Source organism: Biomphalaria glabrata, chromosome 9 (assembly GCF_947242115.1).
Source record: "Biomphalaria glabrata chromosome 9, xgBioGlab47.1, whole genome shotgun sequence".
NCBI classification, from domain to species: Eukaryota; Metazoa; Mollusca; class Gastropoda; family Planorbidae; genus Biomphalaria; species Biomphalaria glabrata.
The window spans coordinates 32,466,119-32,485,576 of NC_074719.1; the positions used below are offsets into that span (position 1 = coordinate 32,466,119).

Here is a 19,458-nt window from a genome sequence, read left to right on the forward strand (position 1 = left end):
AGGCAAGGGCCAGTCATGTTTTTGGATGCCAAAGATGCTTGCGCTCCATCATAGACAAGACCACACTACAAACAGCTATGTCCTTGGCAAACGCCGGTATGGACAGTATAAGTGGGACTGACAGTTTTGCTGGGCAGGGCACATATCCCGTAAGCCAAAAGCAGGTTTTTTTTGTGAGCTGAAAGGTGGTCAACAAAACAGGTGCCCCACAGAAACGCTTTAAAGACCAGCTTAGACGCCAACTTGCTTTTACTGGCATAGAAAAGAGCACCTGGTTGCACTCTGCTTAAAAACGCAACAGCTGGAGGTCACTTACAAAGCCAGAGGGATAGAAATTTGAGACCATAAGAAAATCCACTGCTGAGGACAGAAGTAGACAGCGAAAAGAAAATCTAAACAATGGTTATGCCTGGCAAAATATGTAGGTCACAACTATGTAGCCATGGGAAATACTGTTTTCCTCAATCTTCGGACTCAACGCCAAAGCTTATTATCATTATTATCTTATCTTATTTTGATGGAGTTAGATCTTGTCATGATGTGTTTAGTAACAATCTTTTGGGATATGAGTAGCATGAAAAAAGGTCTAGAAAATATTTTTTTATCGTTAATAATCATAAAACATAATAAATTTAAAATCCTGATTTTTTTTTATTCTTTACATTTCACTTTATTTTCTATTAGATGGATAAGCGAGGATATTGCTTCTTTTAATGAAACAAATAAATAAACTGAGATTACAATGCAGCTTTAAAATTAAAAAACAAGAAATAATGTCTATCTTTAACAAATAAACTACAAAACTGTTTTTGCCAAGTTACCTAATAAACACAAATAAATGAATAATAAATGCAAGGAGTGTAATTCTATATCTGAAAAAAAAAAATCACACCAAAGTTCTTACTTGTCAAGCGTAGCCGCCAAAATATATTTGCCATTAGGAGAGAACTTTACAAATGACACTGGTGGATTGTCATCATCTAAATAAGAAAAATAACAGTCTTATATGTCAGAACATACACTGATATTGATTCCTTCAAGTTTTTTTTTTTTTTTTTTTTTCATAATAGTAGTGTAAAAAAGTGGCACAGTTTAATGTAATACTGACATTCAACTTACCCATAAGAGTTTTGAGACATTGGCCAGATGCTGTGTCCCAAATACGACTGAAACAAAGATAATACTTTTTAAAACTACTTCATTTTTATGTACATTTTTACAAAGCTTATATCAACTCAATCTGTCTGTCCATTTGTTCAAAAGTTTGTACACATTATATCTCCCACACTTAATCTAGAATCAAGCTGAAATTTCGCACAACTATTTCTTTTACCTGACAACACAAGAATCAATTTAAAAATTTAACCAATTAGTTAATTAACTATTGGCAATTAATTACTTTGTTTGGTATCTCAAACACGGGAAAGAAATTGTACTTGACTGAAGCGGTGGTATAAGCTGAATTAGTCCCTTTATAGGTTGCCGCTCTAAATTAAAACAAAAAATTTATATAACAATACAATCTTGTCTATTCATAAGTACCTCATTAGAAGAGTGGTTAGCATGTTGGCCTAAGAAGGTGTATATAGCTATACAATCTTCTCTAGTCTTAAGTACCTCACTAATAGAGTGGTTAGTACGGCGGCCAGAGAAGTGTGAGCCACGAGTTTAAATTCATGTTGCCCCCCCTCCCTTTTTGTAAATGCTTTTAAAAACCAATTATGGTTAAAGTATTTTTTTAGTGTTATGCTTGTTTTATGAATATAACTACTTTGTATCTAACATGGGCATATTGTAGTTGAGATGTTAAATTTAAACCATTACTTGCCGCTGTGCAGCCTAGGTACAAATCTCCCCTTGAATACAAATTTAAAGCAAACAAAGGTCACCAAATTCTATGAGTGTAAGTAAGATGAGTTTTGAGTTTGAAACACCCTGCAGAGTTTTGAGGTTAAAAAACCCCATCTTCAATATTAAATTAAAGCAAACTAGTCATTAATTTCTATGAGCATAGCCAAGGAGGGTTTTGAGTTTAAAACACCCTACAAGAGTTTTGAGGTTAAAAAAAAACATCTTCAATAATAAACTTAAGCAAACTAAAGTCATTAAATTCTATGAGCGTAGCGAAGGAATTTAAACCCCCCTTCCAGATAGTTTGGCAGCTAAAACTCCCCCTTTTCAATAAAAAACTACAGTCACAAATTCCATGACCGTAGGCCAAGAGGGGTTTTGAGGTTAACCCTTCTCCCATTCCAATGAAAGGAAAAGCAGAGCCACAATTACTAAATTTCATGAGCATAGCCAAAATGGGTTTTGTGGTAACCCCCCTCACACACACACACTTCCAATAAAAAAACTGAAGCAAAAACTACAGTAACCAATTGCTGGGCTTCATTAATAAAGTGCAGTTAATAGCAATTTTTTAATAGAAGAATTGCAGGATAATGCCATGTCAATACCTCAGAATATGCATTTTTTTATTTTAGTTTTAAATGCCAGAAATAATGCTTGGCGCCCTAGGGTGGGGGTGTCTACTTTCTTTCCACGAGCTCCAAGAGGAACCTATTCTAGGGTACAAAAAAACTTCTGAAAGAATGAAGGGTAAGAATGTAATGAAAATTAACTATGTATGTATATACAACCCCCCAGAAAAAAAATTCATCCTGGCTACGCCCATGGTATCTAATCAATTTCAATAGTTAGAATTTCTATTTACCATAAACCATCATAACTGCTTGACACTATCAAAGAGCCATCTCTGTTAAAATGTACCTGCAGTAAAGATATGGTATAAAACTATTTTAAAAAATGTATGACTAGGTATATCCAATTATACAAAAGTATGAAAATGTTTTAAGAATAAAAAATGTTTTTTAAATCTGATTATATTTTTATGGTAATGAATCTAAGGGAGGTGCAGTGGCTGAGTGGTAAAGTGCTTGGCTTCCAACCAGGCGGGTCCCGGGTTCAAATCCTGGCGAAGACTGGGATTTTCAATTTCAGGATCGTTAGGGCGCCTCCCAGTCCACACAGCTCCTATGGATACCTAACATTAGTTGAGGAAAGTAAAGGCGGTTGGTCATTGGCCACAGAAACAGATGACCTTTATATCAACTGCACTATAGAATGCATGGTCTGAAAGGGAAACTAATAAATCCAAGGCAGTAACTTTCTCTACAGCAAAAACTACAATATTTGTGTTGCACTTAAATAATTTTTTTAAGTTTCTGAAAAACAATAGATAAGAGTGATGATGTATCATGTCATGTTAAGCCTACAATGTTAAATCAATATGAAAATAGAAGCAACTAAGACTTGACTGACCAGTACTATTGTTGCATGATCTTGGTCAATTGTTAAGAGTGACATAATGTAGACTGACTGGACTAGGGTGAGTTGTGTTTATAAATGTTTGAAATATTGGAGAAAACAAGTGATCTGTTGGATATGAGTGTACACTTTGATATTAAATAAGAAAGATGCACATTGCTTCACAGTCCCAGTTGCTGAGTTACTAAGTGAGGGAAACTTACTTCTACTACAATGATCAAAATGATCTATTAACTAGGTCCATAATTCAACTTACAGCAGTGACAGGGTCTGAGTGAGCTGGTAATGTCTTCAAACATTTTCCAGTTTTAACATCCCATATCCTCACACTCTCATCAAACTGAAAGAAAAACAAAACATAAGCTGTTATTTCCATTAGTTCTAAATTAGTTTTATAACAACAATACGTCACAGAACATATTTAGTTTTGGAAAAATAAATACTTGTAGAAAATTCTATAATTCTATCTTAAATGCTAAAAACATATACAAGTTTCTGGTGACATGTTTTAAAATTCTTGTCATTAATTTAATTTAAAAAAATGTGATCCTAACATTCTCTAAAATATCAGTTATGGTTTTTATTAGAATACTTACAGATCCAGAGACAATCAGATTTGACTGTGGGTTAAAATTACAGCAGAATACATAGTTACTGTGGCCTTTCAATGTCTTTAAACACTTGCCCTGGAAAAAGGATTAGAATCATTTTTTAAAGGGATTACTCTTGCAACATTTCTGTAAGAATGTAGTACTTATATTACTTATGGCATGACTTTTAAAAATAAAACTAATCAACTTCAAAGATGCAATGAGGTTTGAGTCCATTGCTATTCCACATTAATAAACGATCCCTGACTGGAAAGATTGGAGCAATGCAATACTCTTTTCAATGCTAATCCACAACGCGTTTGACACATCAACCAAAGGCATCTATCTTCATTCCAGATTTGATGGCTAACTTCTAAATATTGCAAGACTGAGGGCCAAAACTAAAATCAGAATCACTCTCGTTAAGAGACATGCTATTCGCAGACGAAGCAACAGTAGTGGCACTCTCACAAGAGGAGCGTCAGTCACTACTGTCCCGCTTCTCTCAGGCTTGTAAAGAGTATGGCCTAACCATACAACAAAGAAAACTAATGTTATGGGACCACCTGCTACAGCACCACCCTCCATCCTCATTGACGATAACAAGCTGGATGCTGTAAATGAATTCTGCTATCTTAGTTCTACACTACAAGTCTCTAGAAGAGGAGATAAAAAAAACGCATAGGGAAGGCACATCAACCTTCGCTAGGCCCCGACCAAGAGTTTGGGAAAACCAGAAGCTCACTACAGCGACCAAAATGGAGGTCTACAAGGCATGCGTTCTTAGCACGCTACTGTGCGGCAGTAAGTTGTGGACTACCTACACAAAGCAAAACAGAAAACTAAACTCATTCCATTTGCGCTGCCTTTGAAAGATCTTGAAAATAACATGGAAAGAAAGTGTGAAATACTGAGATTCTCACATGAACGGGCCTTCCCAGCATTTTTACAGTCCTCAGGCAACGCCGCCTGCGCTGGCTCAGACATGTTCGTCAGATGAAGGACAATCGCACCCGAAAATCATTCTGTACAGAAAACTTGCATCTGGCTCAAGAAAACTAGTCGCCCCCCACCTCTGTTACGTGGATGTGATAAAACGAGATTTAAAATCAGTGAACATTGATACTGATGATTGGGAAGACATAGCCCTAACTGCACTAGTTGGAGAGAGACAGTGACCAAGAAAGCTATGGACAGCGAAAAAATATGTGACTCAGCTCTTGAAGAAAAGCATGCCATACGAAAAATGGCCGGCTCCTCTACCACCAAGGCGAAAGCCACCTTGACCTGCAATATATGAGGATGGGAGTGTCTCTCCAAAATAGGGCTCCACAGCCTTATGAAAAAGTGAATATTGAATATCAAACATACAATGATATTATTGACCCAATTATCTCAGTGAGCTGGTGGTCTTAACCACAGGCAGTTCCGAGAAGTACTTGATTTGGAAACCAAATATTCTGATGTTCAGAACCACAGCAGTATCCACTGGCTAAGATGAGCAAGGTATTGAGAAAAGGGTTATTTTCACCCCACTCCGCAATTTATTTATATATATATTAGTGTGTGTGTATATGTAATTAATCTTCATTACATTCTGTCCTTTCATTCTTTCAAACGTTTTTTCTACCCTAGAATACTATCTTCCTATAATTAGTGGAAAGATAGTACACACCGCCAAAGGGCAGCTAGTTAGTCCGGGGGAGCGCTGTGAGCTCCCCCCAGTGGGGTCAGGCGAAGCCCCGGAACCAAGCATTATTCCCGTTATTTTAAGCTTTAAAAATGCATATTCTGAGGTATCTACAGTGCAATTAGCCTGCTACTCTTCCGGTAAAAAAAATCAAAAACCAAATCTGCTATTCAATGGAGTCCAGCGACTGGTAGAAAATGGTAAAAATGCTTTAGTTTTTGTATTGGAGGGGGAAGGTAAACCACAAAACCCCTTTTGGCTACGCTCATGAAATTTGGAAACTGTTGTTTGCTTACGTTGGCTGCACTGAGGCAGTAAGTAAAGTTTCCCTTTCAGACAATGAGTTCTGAGGCAAGTAATGGTTTGAAGACTTTCCCCTCCCGGCTAGGTGTAAGCCTAATTCTCTACAAAATATATAAAGTTTGATAACGCATCGAAAACTGAATGTATGTATTCGTAGGATTACATAATGTATTCTATTTATACATTTATGTAGTCTGAACACTATAAACAATACAATAGCCGCCTAATGAGTTTGAAGCTTTTTGGTATTAGTTATAGATTACAGACGTTTCTTAAAAAAATAAGATTGTTACGCCTTACGCATTTCATGTGTCAATCTAGCACTGGCGGATACGGGGGGGGGGGGGGGGGGGGGGGGGGGGGGGAGATATAGGGGTGATGGCCCCCCCCCCCCCCACTCAGACGAATTTTAGTATAGAATTCCCACAATTTGTATACGAATTTATTACTTATGTTAATAATATATACTAATTATTTATATTTCAACCTATTTTTAGATTATTTCGCCCCCCCCTCTAGTATTTTGGTAGGGTCGGGAGGGGGCGATGGCATCAATCCGCCCCCCCCCCCCCCAACCATAATTTTCGGGGGGGGGGGGGGGGGGGAATAGGGGCGATGGCCCCCCCCCCCCCCACTCGGACGAATTTTAGTATAGAATTCCCACAATTTGTATACGAATTTATTACTTATGTTAATAATATATACTAATTATTTATATTTCAACCTATTTTTAGATTATTTCGCCCCCCCCCCCCTTTCTAGTATTTTGGTAGGGTCGGGAGGGGGCGATGGCATCAATCCGCCCCCCCCAACCATAATTTTCTACTGCCCTTAACATCTAAACCCTTTGAGTGGGGGGTGGCGGTCCTACTTTTATGGAGAAATCATAGTATGTGAACAAAATTAGTCGAATATCTATATAATATAAACAGGTGGAAGTGCGATACATGCAATCACCTTCCCCCCATCGGACATGTTACGATGGACACTCAAATATAAATACATTTGACATAAGAACAATCTCAGGTAAACATAAACAAGTTTAATCAGCCATCTTGATTGCTAGAGTAGTTTCCCCTGTGCATGGGCACAACTCTTCATACAATATCACATCAACATCCCCTCTCCTCCCAAAAAAAAAATTTAAAAAAAAAGGAAAGTTGAAAAAAAAAAATATAATGAAGAAAATAATTAAACAATCAAATTGACAAAACTATTTACAACTGTAAATATGTTTCAAATTAAATAACTACAATCAGATCAACAAAACTATTTCCAACAGTTCATATTTACAGTTCTTAAACATAGTCTCCATATCTTGACGGTCTCTGGAGAGTTGCCCTAGGTCGCAGAGAGTACCGGTGAGTGTTTTCGGCGTTGGGTGGACTGTTAATACACTCATTCTCTGCGTCTGGGAAAATGTCAGTACAATTACTTTCTCTATCTGGAGAAAAGTCTATGTTGTTAGTGGTGTCAGGTCGTAGGTGTCTTCTGTTTCTTTGGTACTTAAAACCATTTTCACCTTCTATAATGTAGGCACGTTCGTTCACTTTCCGACATACTCTGCCTTGTCTCCAGGTAGTATCGTTTGGCGATTGATAGAAGACTTTCTGTCCGACGTTTATAAGCTTCATGTCACGAGCTGTTTGGTTGTAGTGTTTTCTGACACTTTGCTGTCGCTTCTCCCGTTTGGCCGCGGCTTCTTGTTGTGACATTCTTGCAGGATGCTCTCTTCTTGGCAATAGCGTTCTTGTTGCCCTTCCAAAGAGCATCTGAGCCGGACTTAAGTTGGTATCTTGCCTGGGTGTATTTCTAAACTCTAATAGGGCTTCATAGGCATCTGATTTACTTTCTTTGGATTTTTTCATCAGATTCTTTAATATTTTCACTGCTGCCTCTGCCTTGCCGTTTGACTGATGGTGTCCTGGTGAAGATTTTAAATGGTGGACACCCCATGCTTTCATAAATGCGGTGAATTCAGCAGATGAAAACTGAGGTCCAAAATCACTGATGCACACTTTGGGGACCCCATATCTGGCAAACAAATTTTTTAGTTTTCTTATAACAACTTGACTTGTTGTCGTGTGCAAATGTTCTACTTCAATAAAATTTGAATAGTAGTCAACTATGGCAAGGTATTGTTGGTCAAATATTTGGAACAAATCTATTCCAACTTTGTCCCATGGATTTGAACCCTCATTATGCTGTATTAAGCTTTCTTTCTGGTTTGCAGGTTTACTTTTCTGACAAGGTTGGCATGCATTGGCTATTTCTTTTATTCTTGCCGCTATTCCCGGCCAGAAAACTGCGTCCCTTGCTCTTCTCATCATGGCATCATACCCTAAATGTGCTGCATGTAGTTTGGTTTCAACTTCTTTTCTTAATGCTCTGGGGATAATTATTCTCTCCCCTTTCGTTAGAAGGCCATCCTCATAGGTCAGTACATCTGCAAGTGACCAATACTGTTTGAGTTCTGGTACAATATGATGCTTGCCTGGCCAACCGTTCAGTATGTACTGTTTCAACATCTGCATCTCATTGTCTACTTTGACTGCATCTTTAACTTTATCTAACATTATATCTGGGAGGGCCAGTCCTACAGTGTTGATAGAAGTGTCAGGAAAATCTTCCTGTTCTGGCAAAGGGTCTCTGCTTAGCGTGTCAGCAATCTGTAATCTGTTTCCTTTGGTATACTGGTACTGAACATCGTATCGGTACAAGCGCATCATTAAGCTTTGAAGCCTTTTAGGTGCACAACTGAGGGGTTTATTGAGTATATTTTCCAAAAGTTTATGATCATTCTGTATTATTATTGTTCTGCCGTACGTGTACTGGTCAAATTTTTCTAGAGCTACTACTACAGCCAAGAGTTCCTTTTCGATTTGAGCCCACTTTTTCTGAGGCTCTGTGAGTGATCTTGATGTGTATGCTATGGGTTTGTCATCTTGTAGTAGTACAGCTCCTAGGCCATTTTGACTGCTGTCTGCCTGAATAGTTACTTTCTTCTCCGGGTCGAAATAACTTAGGGTTCCATGATTGGATATCTTCTGTTTGACACTATTAAATGCTTTCTCGCAGTCATTCGACCACACGAATAGCTTGTGTTTCTTAGTCAGTTCTGTTATTGGTTGTAGGTCTGCTGAAAGACCTGGGATGAATCTTGATAGATATTGTATCATTCCACAAAATCTACGAACCGATGTAATGTCTTCAGGGGTTTTTAAATTTGTTATGGCTCTCACCTTGTTTGGGTCTGGTTTTATTCCTGACTGGGAAATAATGTGTCCCAGAAACACAATTTCTGACTTTCGGAATGCTGATTTCTTTTCATTTAGTCTGATGTTCTTTTCCTTTAGCCTATTGAGTAATTTTGATAGGTTTTCCTCATGATTTTTGCGAGCCTCTTCTACTGTGTCCCCTTTGCCTATTACCATTATATCATCCACCACGTTAAAACATCCTGTTAGTCCCTCCAACGCATCATTAAAATGTCTTTGAAAGACTTCTGAGCTTACTTTGAGACCAAAAGGAAGTCTATTCCATTTGTATCTACCGAATGGAGTCGCCATTGCAGTGAGACCTGATGAGTCCGGGCCTAGTTTGATATGCCAAAAAGCTTCCTGAATGTCGACTTTGCTAAATATCTTGGCGTTACCCATTTCAGCCAAAATGTCTTCTAGTGTTGTTAGGTTGTAGTGCTCCCTCAGTAGTGCCTTGTTCAAGGGTTGAGGATCAATGCAGATTCTGATACTGCCATCTGATTTCTCTACCAATGCCATTTGACTAACCCACTCTGTGGGCTCAGTTATTCTTTCCAGAATTCCTTGTTGAACTAATGAGTTTAGTTCGGCTCTGACTTTCTCTTTTAATGCTATAGGAATTCTTTTACATGGTAGGACTTTGGGCTTCACTGTCTTGTCTATTCTCAATGTAGCCACGCCCAAGTCACCGAGTGTGTCAATGTTTTGATGTTTGTTCCCTGTGGCTTCCACTTTGGCAATAAATCGGTCTTCCTCAGTGTTGATAATCCTAGCAGGCATGTTAGATCATTTGGTACTACCACATACTCAACATTGAATTTCTCATTGGTCTTTAGATTGGTGGTTACCAAGGTAGCTTTTCCTTTTGGCTCCATTACCGTCTTATTCCACATTGTTAATCTCTGGGACGTCGGTACTATCTGGTCTGGGCACACATATTTTTCGTTTATGGTATTGACGTCGGCGGCACTGTCCACTTGAAATCTGACTCTTTGGTTGTTGACCATCATGATGGCAGTCATCCTATGCTTTTTGGGACCATTCATTGCCATGACCCATTCAGTTTGGAGTGTAACTTCTTCTTCTTCTGTGTCAGAGTCTATGTTGCTCTGTGTCTTTGCTCGAGTAATGCTGTATATTTTCTTTTTGCAGACTGAGGCGAAATGATTCCTGCCTCCACAAATGTGACATGATTTTCCCCAGGCCGGACATTTTTCCTTTATGTATTCATGGTCGCCCTTGCAAAATTTACAAGTTTTACTTTGTCTTGGCCCCTTGTCACTCTGTTGATATTCCTTTCTGTGTTTTGGACCTGACTTAGATGTTGAGATTCTTTCAATTGTTGGTTTGTCCAAATGTTCGTTTCTTCCTTTTCTGATATCCTTCATTTGTCTTTGTGATCTTTCATATATCCTACACACATCTATGCATTTCTGTAGGGTTAGTTTATCATCTTGCAACAGTTTCATCTTTAAGTGTTCACTTCTGACCCCTAAGATAATTCGGTCTCTAATCAGACTCTCTTCTAGTTTATCAAAGTTGCAGCTGCTTGCCAGTTTCTTCAGGGCAGTTATGTACGAGTCAATGTTCTCGTCCTCTTCTTGTCTTCTCGTATTGAAGACATATCTCTCATAGGTTTCGTTGGTTCTCCCAACATAGAACTCTTCAAAACTCTTTAAAATTTCATTTATTTTTGTCTCCTGCCCTTTTCCAAATGAATCAGACACGTCTGCTGCCTCACTTCCAATTATGGTCATTAGAGTTGCTACACGTATATCTTCTGTCTCTGTTGTGAGTTTCGTGGCCTTTTCATAGTTATCCCAGTCTCTTCTGAATCTTTTCCAATTGGCCGCCATATTGCCTGTTTGCAATAGCGGTTGAGGTACTGGGAAATATCTGTTAGCAGTTGCCATTTTAGCTACTGATTTCTTATATTTTCCTCAAGTTACTCTAGGTTATCGTTTACCTTTATTAGATGTGTACACCGCTGCCACCATGTTACGATGGACACTCAAATATAAATACATTTGACATAAGAACAATCTCAGGTAAACATAAACAAGTTTAATCAGCCATCTTGATTGCTAGAGTAGTTTCCCCTGTGCATGGGCACAACTCTTCATACAATATCACATTCCATCAACAGGACAAACCAATACTTTTTCTTTTGTATCATAGTAAGAAATTACAAAATTTAAAAAATCTGTCACTTATATAATTTATATATGCTATAAAGTAAATTCTTATATCGAGTCGCCCGACCCCTATTCTTTAATGCAAAATGCAATTATTAGCAGAAATTATGAAAAGGAGCGAGGATTAATCATTTTCATTTTACCGCCCTTCCCCTTTCCAGACAGAGTTTGTGTAATTTCACATGAATTTATCATAACTATTTTAAGAAAGACTTTGCTTTGGAAAAGTTATAATTCAAACGAAATTTTTCAATATAGCAGTCACAGTTGAGATGAGTTCAAAAGCCAGATAATCTTTTCCTAGTCGACTTTTTCCAACCTTTACTTTTTCCACATTATTCAAAATGTCCTTTATAATAGAATGAATAATGAGCTGTAGGTCAGGAGAATGCGCTACTGCAGTGAAGAATGCCAGAAAACTCTTTTAGCGTCGAGGCTTCGCCCCGAACCTCACTGATGAATAATAAGCTGTTTATGTCAGGAGAATGCGTTTTTGCATTGAAGAATGCAAGACAACGCTTTTGGAGTCGGGTTTTGCCCCGAACCCCACTGATAAATAATAAGCTGTAGATGTCAGGAGAATGCGTTTCAGCTGTTAAAAATGCAAGAAAACGCTTTTTGCGTCGGGGCTTTGTCCCGAACCAAAACTGACAAATAATGAGCTGTAGATGTAAGGAGAATGCGTTTGAGCCGTGAAAAATGCAAGAAAACTATTCTGGCGTCTGGGCTTCGCCCCGAACCCAACTGAGGAAGCTTACAGCGCTCTCCCAGACCCCCAAGTTTATAAGAGAAAGGCCTCAACATGACTGGTTTTCTGTTGTTTTTTTTTTCGCCGGACATTGAGAAACAGTCTTATTGTATTCTCATATATTGAATATATATATATATATATATATATATATATATATTCAATATATGAGAATAAAATATATATATATACATATATATATATGCTGTACACACGTTTATGCATAGGGTTAGGGTTTACTGGGCGTTAGAGTTAGGGTTTGGGAAAAAATCGCCCCCCCCCCCCCACTCCAAAGTTCTGGATCCGCCAGTGCAATCTAGTCATGCATGTTGATCTGTGACTTAAAAGATGCTAAATCATTGGTCTTCCTGGCTGACTCAGGCAACCCATTCCATTAAAAGATAAGAGAAAGAAGAACGGTTAGAGTGGCACTTACTTAATGTGAAAAGCTCTTGCTTCCTCCTAGTACATTCTCAAAAACGCGATTTGTATATGAATATACCATGACCCATTATTTAAAATATAAATCTCCTTTCATTAAATATCGGATGTGACAGCGCTATATAAATTATTGTAATAATTTTCATCATTAATGACTTCATACTAAGCATAAGTTTGCCATTAATTATAATAGTATAAAATTGATTTAGATTTAGAATTATTTTTTAATTAAATAATAATTTTTTTTGTAAGCCTTAAGTGTAGTGTTTTGAGATCTACATTATAAAAAATAAACAAATAGAAATTTACTATTTCTTTACAAATCGCAGAAAGTAGAGCTTTATACCCATATTGAGCTGTGAATAAGTTGGGTGGTTTGCAATTTCGCGGCTGTGTGTATGTGTTGAAGTTAATTTCTGTTAAGTATTGTTAAAGAGCTAATTGTCGCACCTATCTTTTTTTTAATATTTTTTTTTCTGCGTTATATCAATGTTTTCTAACTTAACCTCTCTCATCCCTCTTTTTGGTTAAATTTCATTGGAACCATCAAAAGACGGGGGAGGGAAGGACCAAAAAAAATTGGGAGTGCCATCAAAGTCCCATGCCGACCAGCAAAATGATTAGGCCAAACACAACCTAGAAGACATCAAAGCAGTCCATGCCGCTCCTGTATAGCAGAAAGTACGGTCTAACGTTTTGCAAATGATAATACGTACAGTGTATAGTGTATTTTTTGTGTGTGGATATTCTTGTTGAATTTCAAACAAAATTAATTGTAATAGGAATTGAAAAGACAACAACAAGAAAACGTGTTCGGGCCTTTGTGTCTTGCTGCTTTCACTTTTTTTTTTAAGTTGTCTACATTGAAATTCTTTTTTTCTTTGGTCGCGACCAGACCGGCCCATTTGGTACCGGCCCACCTGGCATTTGCCCGTTTGCCCATATAGCCAGTCCACCCCTGTTTGTGATTAATATTTCTAATGAAGAATGGAGGACAGAATATATGTTTTTGATCGGAATGGGTTTTGCACATGAGATTTCAAACAAAGCTTTTCCCCATTTCTCCTGGCAAGCACTTTTCTTTTCTAGTCTAATGGTCAAAAAGTACAAGAAGCCAGGATTTCTTGGAACCAGTTTACAATATCCTAAGAATATATATATATATATATATGCAGTCCCCCCCCCCCCAATTCCTAAAAAAAAAATTAACGTGGTCATTGATAGAAAAGGTTGCCAACCCATGATTTAGACAAATTCATGATTAATGGCAGACATGCCTACCCCCAATACCCAGAATGTGGAACACTCTGGTTGGAAATGTGGAATTTAGGGCTCCAATCTGGAACATAAACGCGTTCACGTTCGGCAGCCATATTGCGCGTAGTAAATAAAACTTAAATTATTTTTTAAAAAACAATGTCAGTTTGCTTCTTATACATTAGATGTAAATAGTATAATTAAAAGTATGAAAACCTGTAATTCATAATTATGTCCTTTGTTTGAAATGAATAGTTCTATGTAACTCTATATGATCTAGCCTTTTCTAGGGCTCTACTCTAAATGTCTCTAGTTCTAGAATAATTCTGAGACTACAAGATCTAAATTATCTTTAATAAGTCTTCTTAGTCTAAGGACACAGATTATAATAATTAGATCTAAATCTATGGACTTGAGAACTAAATTTATTACATCTAGAAATCTAGATCTATCATAATTCTAATTCTACTATTAAGTCTATTTCTAGTCCTATTTCTATATTCTAAATCTAGAAACTAATTTAGACTTAGCATAAGTAAAAAGTAGATCTATAGCTTTACTGTGCCTAAGTTAATTAATTACATTTAGGTCTAACTAAATCTAGATTTTAATAACATTTGTTTTTCTTAGAAACCAGTTAATAGATTCTAAGAATAGATCTAGTATCTAGACTAGACTATGTATAGATCTAGACCAGTGATTCTCAAAGTGGTCTATATAGACCTCCAAGGGGTCTACGAAAGTGAAAAAACAAATTGGGGGTCTACAATAACAGATTTCATTTAAGCATGTCGTGACTTTAATTTTTTACATCCCATTAATGTAATTCTTCACACTAATATATAATGTGTACCTTAGTTAGTTAATCCTTTAAATATTTATCCTGCTATTCAAACAAAAAAATTGTTGTATTTAATTTCAATAATTATTTAAATAACTTAATTTTACCTACATGTAAGTAATGTTTAGCAAAAAGAAATGTTAACTGTATAGCGTTGATTATTTAAAATTGTTCATTCCTTCCTTATCAAACATGCCAATTGCCTTTTTATTAACGATATGAAACTAATTACGCTGGAGGATCATCTGAGACAATGTTATCCTGATAAAAAGATTTGAAAAACTTTTGAACATTCAAAGATAAAATTCAGAATAGAACCACAAAATATCTCTTCGACATCATATAGAGAAGATGTGGGCGTCTTACAATATCTGTTTACTTATAGCAAAATAGGATGGTAACGGTTAAGCGCTTGGCTTCCGAACCTGGGATCCTGGGTTTGAATCTCTGTGAATTTTGAATTTCAGGATTTTTAGGGCTCCCCTGAGTCCACCCAACTCTAATGGGTATCTGACTTAAGTTAGGAAAGTAAAGGTAGTTGTGCTACCCACATGACACCCTCCTTGTTAACTGTTGGCCAAAGAAACAGATGATCTTAACATCATCACAAGGTCTGAAAGGGGAACTTTACTTTTTTATGACAAGATATATTAAACACTAAAGGTAAAACATCGATTTTACCAGCCATTGTAGTTGTAAAAACTGTTTTACACAAACCTACATCTAATATTATTAAAAGAATTGCTTTAAGCAACACTACAGTTCAAGGACACATCGATGGTACGAGTTATAAAATTAAAATCTTATTATGTAATTCTTTGCAAACAACATATATACAGTTTGGGATCAGCAGTGTCACAGGCTCTGACAGGGTGTAGTGATGCGTGCTGCAAACTGCATTAGGGTCGGGGGCTCCTTATTTTTACTCAGGGTTGACCCACAAAATCTTTTCCATGTTTGAGTATAGTTGCAAAGCAGGAGAGCTTTGAATTCAGTTTTACTTCTGTTAGTTGGATAGCCAGCCAAGGCTAATAAGCCCTTCATGCTTGAAGCTTACTGGCTTCGCCCCTTCTCCTGGTAGTGAAAACATCTTCGCCACACGTGAAAGAAATAAATACACAATAAACTGCTCTTTGTGAAAACATTTAGAATGATACTTAAAGTAAATGAATTAATTAAATTTAATATTTGAAGGACTACTTCAACAACAAATTCCTATTTGAAACATAACATCCAGGAAAAAGACATTTCCAGTGTCTTTGGTGATTCCAGCAATACATATTAATTTTTATTTTAATTGGCTTCAATTTAAATTTTATCAATAAAAAAAGGTAGATCTCTATAATTTAGTATGTAGATTTATTTTACTTTTTCACTTTTCAACTCACTAGATAGAAATTAGTTTAACAAAAATGATGAATCTGAAAAAATATGCAAGTTAAACAGGGGGTCTACTGAAAACCAGAAAACATGGCAAGGGGTTTACGAGACAAAAAAAGTTTGGGAACCACTGATCTACTCTAGATCTAGCTTAACCATAATGACCATATCTTTGTAAATTTAGGACACACCAGGTCCAGAAGGAGATGAAATGTAAACAATAAACACAGACCTATATATATATATATTATTTTGCATTCAGTATTTTCATTTCGCATGCGGAAAGGCTGAACATGTGAGTTTTTTTAAATGATGTTGAGGGACAGTTCCGCATAATGCTGGACGGTAGGCATGTCTGTAATGGTGAAATTGTTAAGGATCATTAATTTAGTCATATAAATTACTTCATTAAATTTACTAATTAACCAGATGTGAGGCAGAACTTACTGTTGCAAAATCCCAAATTTTCAGAGTTTTATCATCTGATGCACTGACTAAAAGCTTGCTATCTGTTGACCAAGCCACATCACTCAAACCCTGTGGAAGTTAAAAGTATAGAACTAAAAGAGTCTGCATAGTTTCTTGGAATCAACAAAGAAAATAATAAACATTGGGAACACTGTTTACATGAAAAAATCATCATTGAGATGGGTTTTTTTATTCAAAAAAAGATATTATATTATAATAATTATCATTATAATTAGTAAGTGCAGCATACCAATTTATGTCCTGAAATAGTCTTTTCAAACTTGCCATCATAAGCACCCCAAATCTTAATCAATTTGTCAGCGGCTACAGACACACAAAATGTAAATAATTTCTATCAATTGAGATTCTGTTTTAATTCAAGTTCACTTACTGTTTAACTAAATACATTCAATAATTGTGAAAAACTTGTTTTTTAATATGTTTCATACAGCAAGAAAGAAAATAGAAATACTTACAAGAACTAGCCAGCCATTCACCATTAGGACTAAATTTGACAGATGACAATGCTTTAGTATGACCAGCTAATGTAAATTTTAAAGAGTAGTTTGGTTTCTGAAAAACAAAATGTAGTTTCATGATTTGCTAATTTGATCAAAAAGAAAAATTACAGAACAAAGTCCTATTGAAATTAGTTAAACAATTTAGGATCTTTCACCCCTCAGAGATACAGATACGACTGCTTTCTCCAGGACTAGATTTTCATCATTTGGGCCCTAGGCATTTTGTCCTTTTATGTGAATATAATCATTAAGGTATTCCAGTCTCTTTAAGCCACTCTTTCATCTGCAAGTCGCAATATTGTCTTTTTTGCTATTGTTGTTAAGCAAGGGAGGGACAACCCCCTAGAGCAAATTGTATACTCACAACAGTTATTAAGCGTTTTTTTTTTTGTTTTTTTTTTAAGATATTTGACTGGAAAACATAAGTTTTTAGAAATCAATGTAGATATATGATTTAGTTACAAAATAATATCCTGATCACACAATCTCAAATCCCCAATGTGTCATCTTTCAGATAAGTTGATGCAAAGCTGCACTGAATATCAAGCATGTTATTGGCCTAATATCAGAACTAGGGGTCTAAACCCAATAGCTCCTATTTACGGTTCAAAAAACCCCCTTCAAAGTCCTAAGCAAGGAGGGATAACTCCGTATTTAAAAAATCCTAAAAAATATGTATTTTGCAAAAAATAATCCAATTGAAGATCTAATACAAATAAACAAACAAATAACTTTAAAAAATAGAACTATATGTCTAGTTTTAAAAAATATATATGTTTAATACCACTAGAATGTAAAAAACTTCAAAAATAGTCATTTTCCCATGTGGGGGCTTATACACTGGGGCTATGGGCCTGTTCGTTTGAAAAATTATTTAAAAAATAAAAACCTTTCCGATTTTATAAATTATTTGTAATCACGCTTGCAATGAGACTAGAAGAAATCTTGTTTTTAAAAAGTTTAAAACAAGTCTATTGAATAGGGGGTTTTAGAAACGTTCTACAACGGTTTAGGACAAAAACGGGAAAACGTTTCCAACTGCAGAAGGAGCTAATGGGTTAATTACATGCAGTTCAGGACTGCTTGAAAAATGGCAAGCTGAACATTTAGCTGTTTTGTACCATTGCATGATTCGATGGCATAGCATGGTCTGGGTATTGAGAAGAGTGTGGAATCTCAAGGAAGAAACTGTTATGCTCCTCAAATGAAGGACATTGACTGTTACTTTATTACAAATTTTTCTAATAAAGAGTCAAAGACAGACTTCATGTTTGCCATTGACATTATATGTCAAAATTGAATGAATAGAAACTGGATTGAAACTTCAAGGCAACAGGTTGTTGGAACATAGAATATATATATATATATATGCCATTTCGGAGAAAGCTTTACCTTTTCTCCAGGCAAACGAATAAAAACACAAATATAACAATAAAGTTAATTAAAAAACATTTGCAAAATTAGATTTTATAAAAAAAAAAAAGCTAACTTGTCTTATAATTTCTAAATTAAATTAGAGGTTGCCCAAATGTCATATTTTTTAAGCAAAAAAATGTTGCCCACCCCTGCCCAAGAGGCAAAAGACTGATGCCAAGAGTAGAAGAAGAATGTGTCCCAAAGGTTCCAAGAACAGCTTACCAGGAACTTTTGTGTTCATTCCATGAAGCATAAAAAATGTCTCAAAAATGTAAAACCATTAGTAAATCTAATTTTTCAACACATTTTTTTTAAATTTCAAAATGAGTCTACTTTTTTCCTCATGCACTGATTTTGCCAGAACAAGATTTTCCTACTCATATCCTTTAATCACTTGATATTTGTCCTGTAATTAATCCACTACAAAATGTCAATGCATTAATGTTTTATTTTGTGTAGTATCTTGTACATCAATAGACTAGTCATTGACTTCAAAAGCTATCTTTTAATTTAAAATTCTTTTATTCCTGTCTTAAATAAAGTAAAGAGTTACAACATACAAGACTTTGTGAACTTGATTTTGTTGCACCACCTCCTCCCCCACTGCTTTGTGATGCTGCTGTTGTAGTATTGGAGGCAGAGCCAGTTAGTATAGGCTTAGTGTCAAGTGATTCTGCTTTAGTTGAATTGCTCTCTTCTGACATGTTTCTGAAAATAATTTCAGTCACAAACAAGTGAATAAAACAAAAAAGCTAATTATAAACAACAACAAAAAAAAACATTAAAAAAAAAAAAAGCTTATATGAAGTGTAATTGTATCAATTAGTTTGGATCAGTCATGTAATTAAATTTGCAATAGATCTAGACCAGCAACAATAAATGTGTGCGATTAGAAATATTTTTACCAATTGTTTTTGTTGAGCACTATTTCATGCTTTGAGCTTTCTCAACACATATTTGGACCATTTGGGGAAAAAGGCTGGGGAAGGAGAACAACCTGAATTTGAACTCATTGCTC

The 19,458-nt window shown here is 36.0% G+C and overlaps 1 protein-coding gene across 2 annotated transcripts in view; it reads right to left on the bottom strand.

The window, feature by feature from the left end:
- LOC106060268 (WD repeat-containing protein 5) overlaps positions 1-19,458 on the bottom strand; it is a 30,073-nt gene that overhangs the window by 6,806 nt on the left and 3,809 nt on the right. For both annotated transcript variants that reach the window (XM_013218075.2, XM_056042916.1), the window contains exons 2-10: positions 19,001-19,148; positions 16,980-17,076; positions 16,754-16,827; positions 16,483-16,572; positions 3,927-4,016; positions 3,587-3,670; positions 2,717-2,772; positions 1,120-1,166; positions 905-980 (exon numbers count right to left, since the gene is read on the bottom strand). In XM_013218075.2, coding sequence (XP_013073529.2) covers positions 905-980; positions 1,120-1,166; positions 2,717-2,772; positions 3,587-3,670; positions 3,927-4,016; positions 16,483-16,572; positions 16,754-16,827; positions 16,980-17,076; positions 19,001-19,144 — 758 coding nt within the window. In that variant the 5' untranslated portion in view covers positions 19,145-19,148. The remainder of the gene's footprint in view (positions 1-904; positions 981-1,119; positions 1,167-2,716; positions 2,773-3,586; positions 3,671-3,926; positions 4,017-16,482; positions 16,573-16,753; positions 16,828-16,979; positions 17,077-19,000; positions 19,149-19,458) is intronic.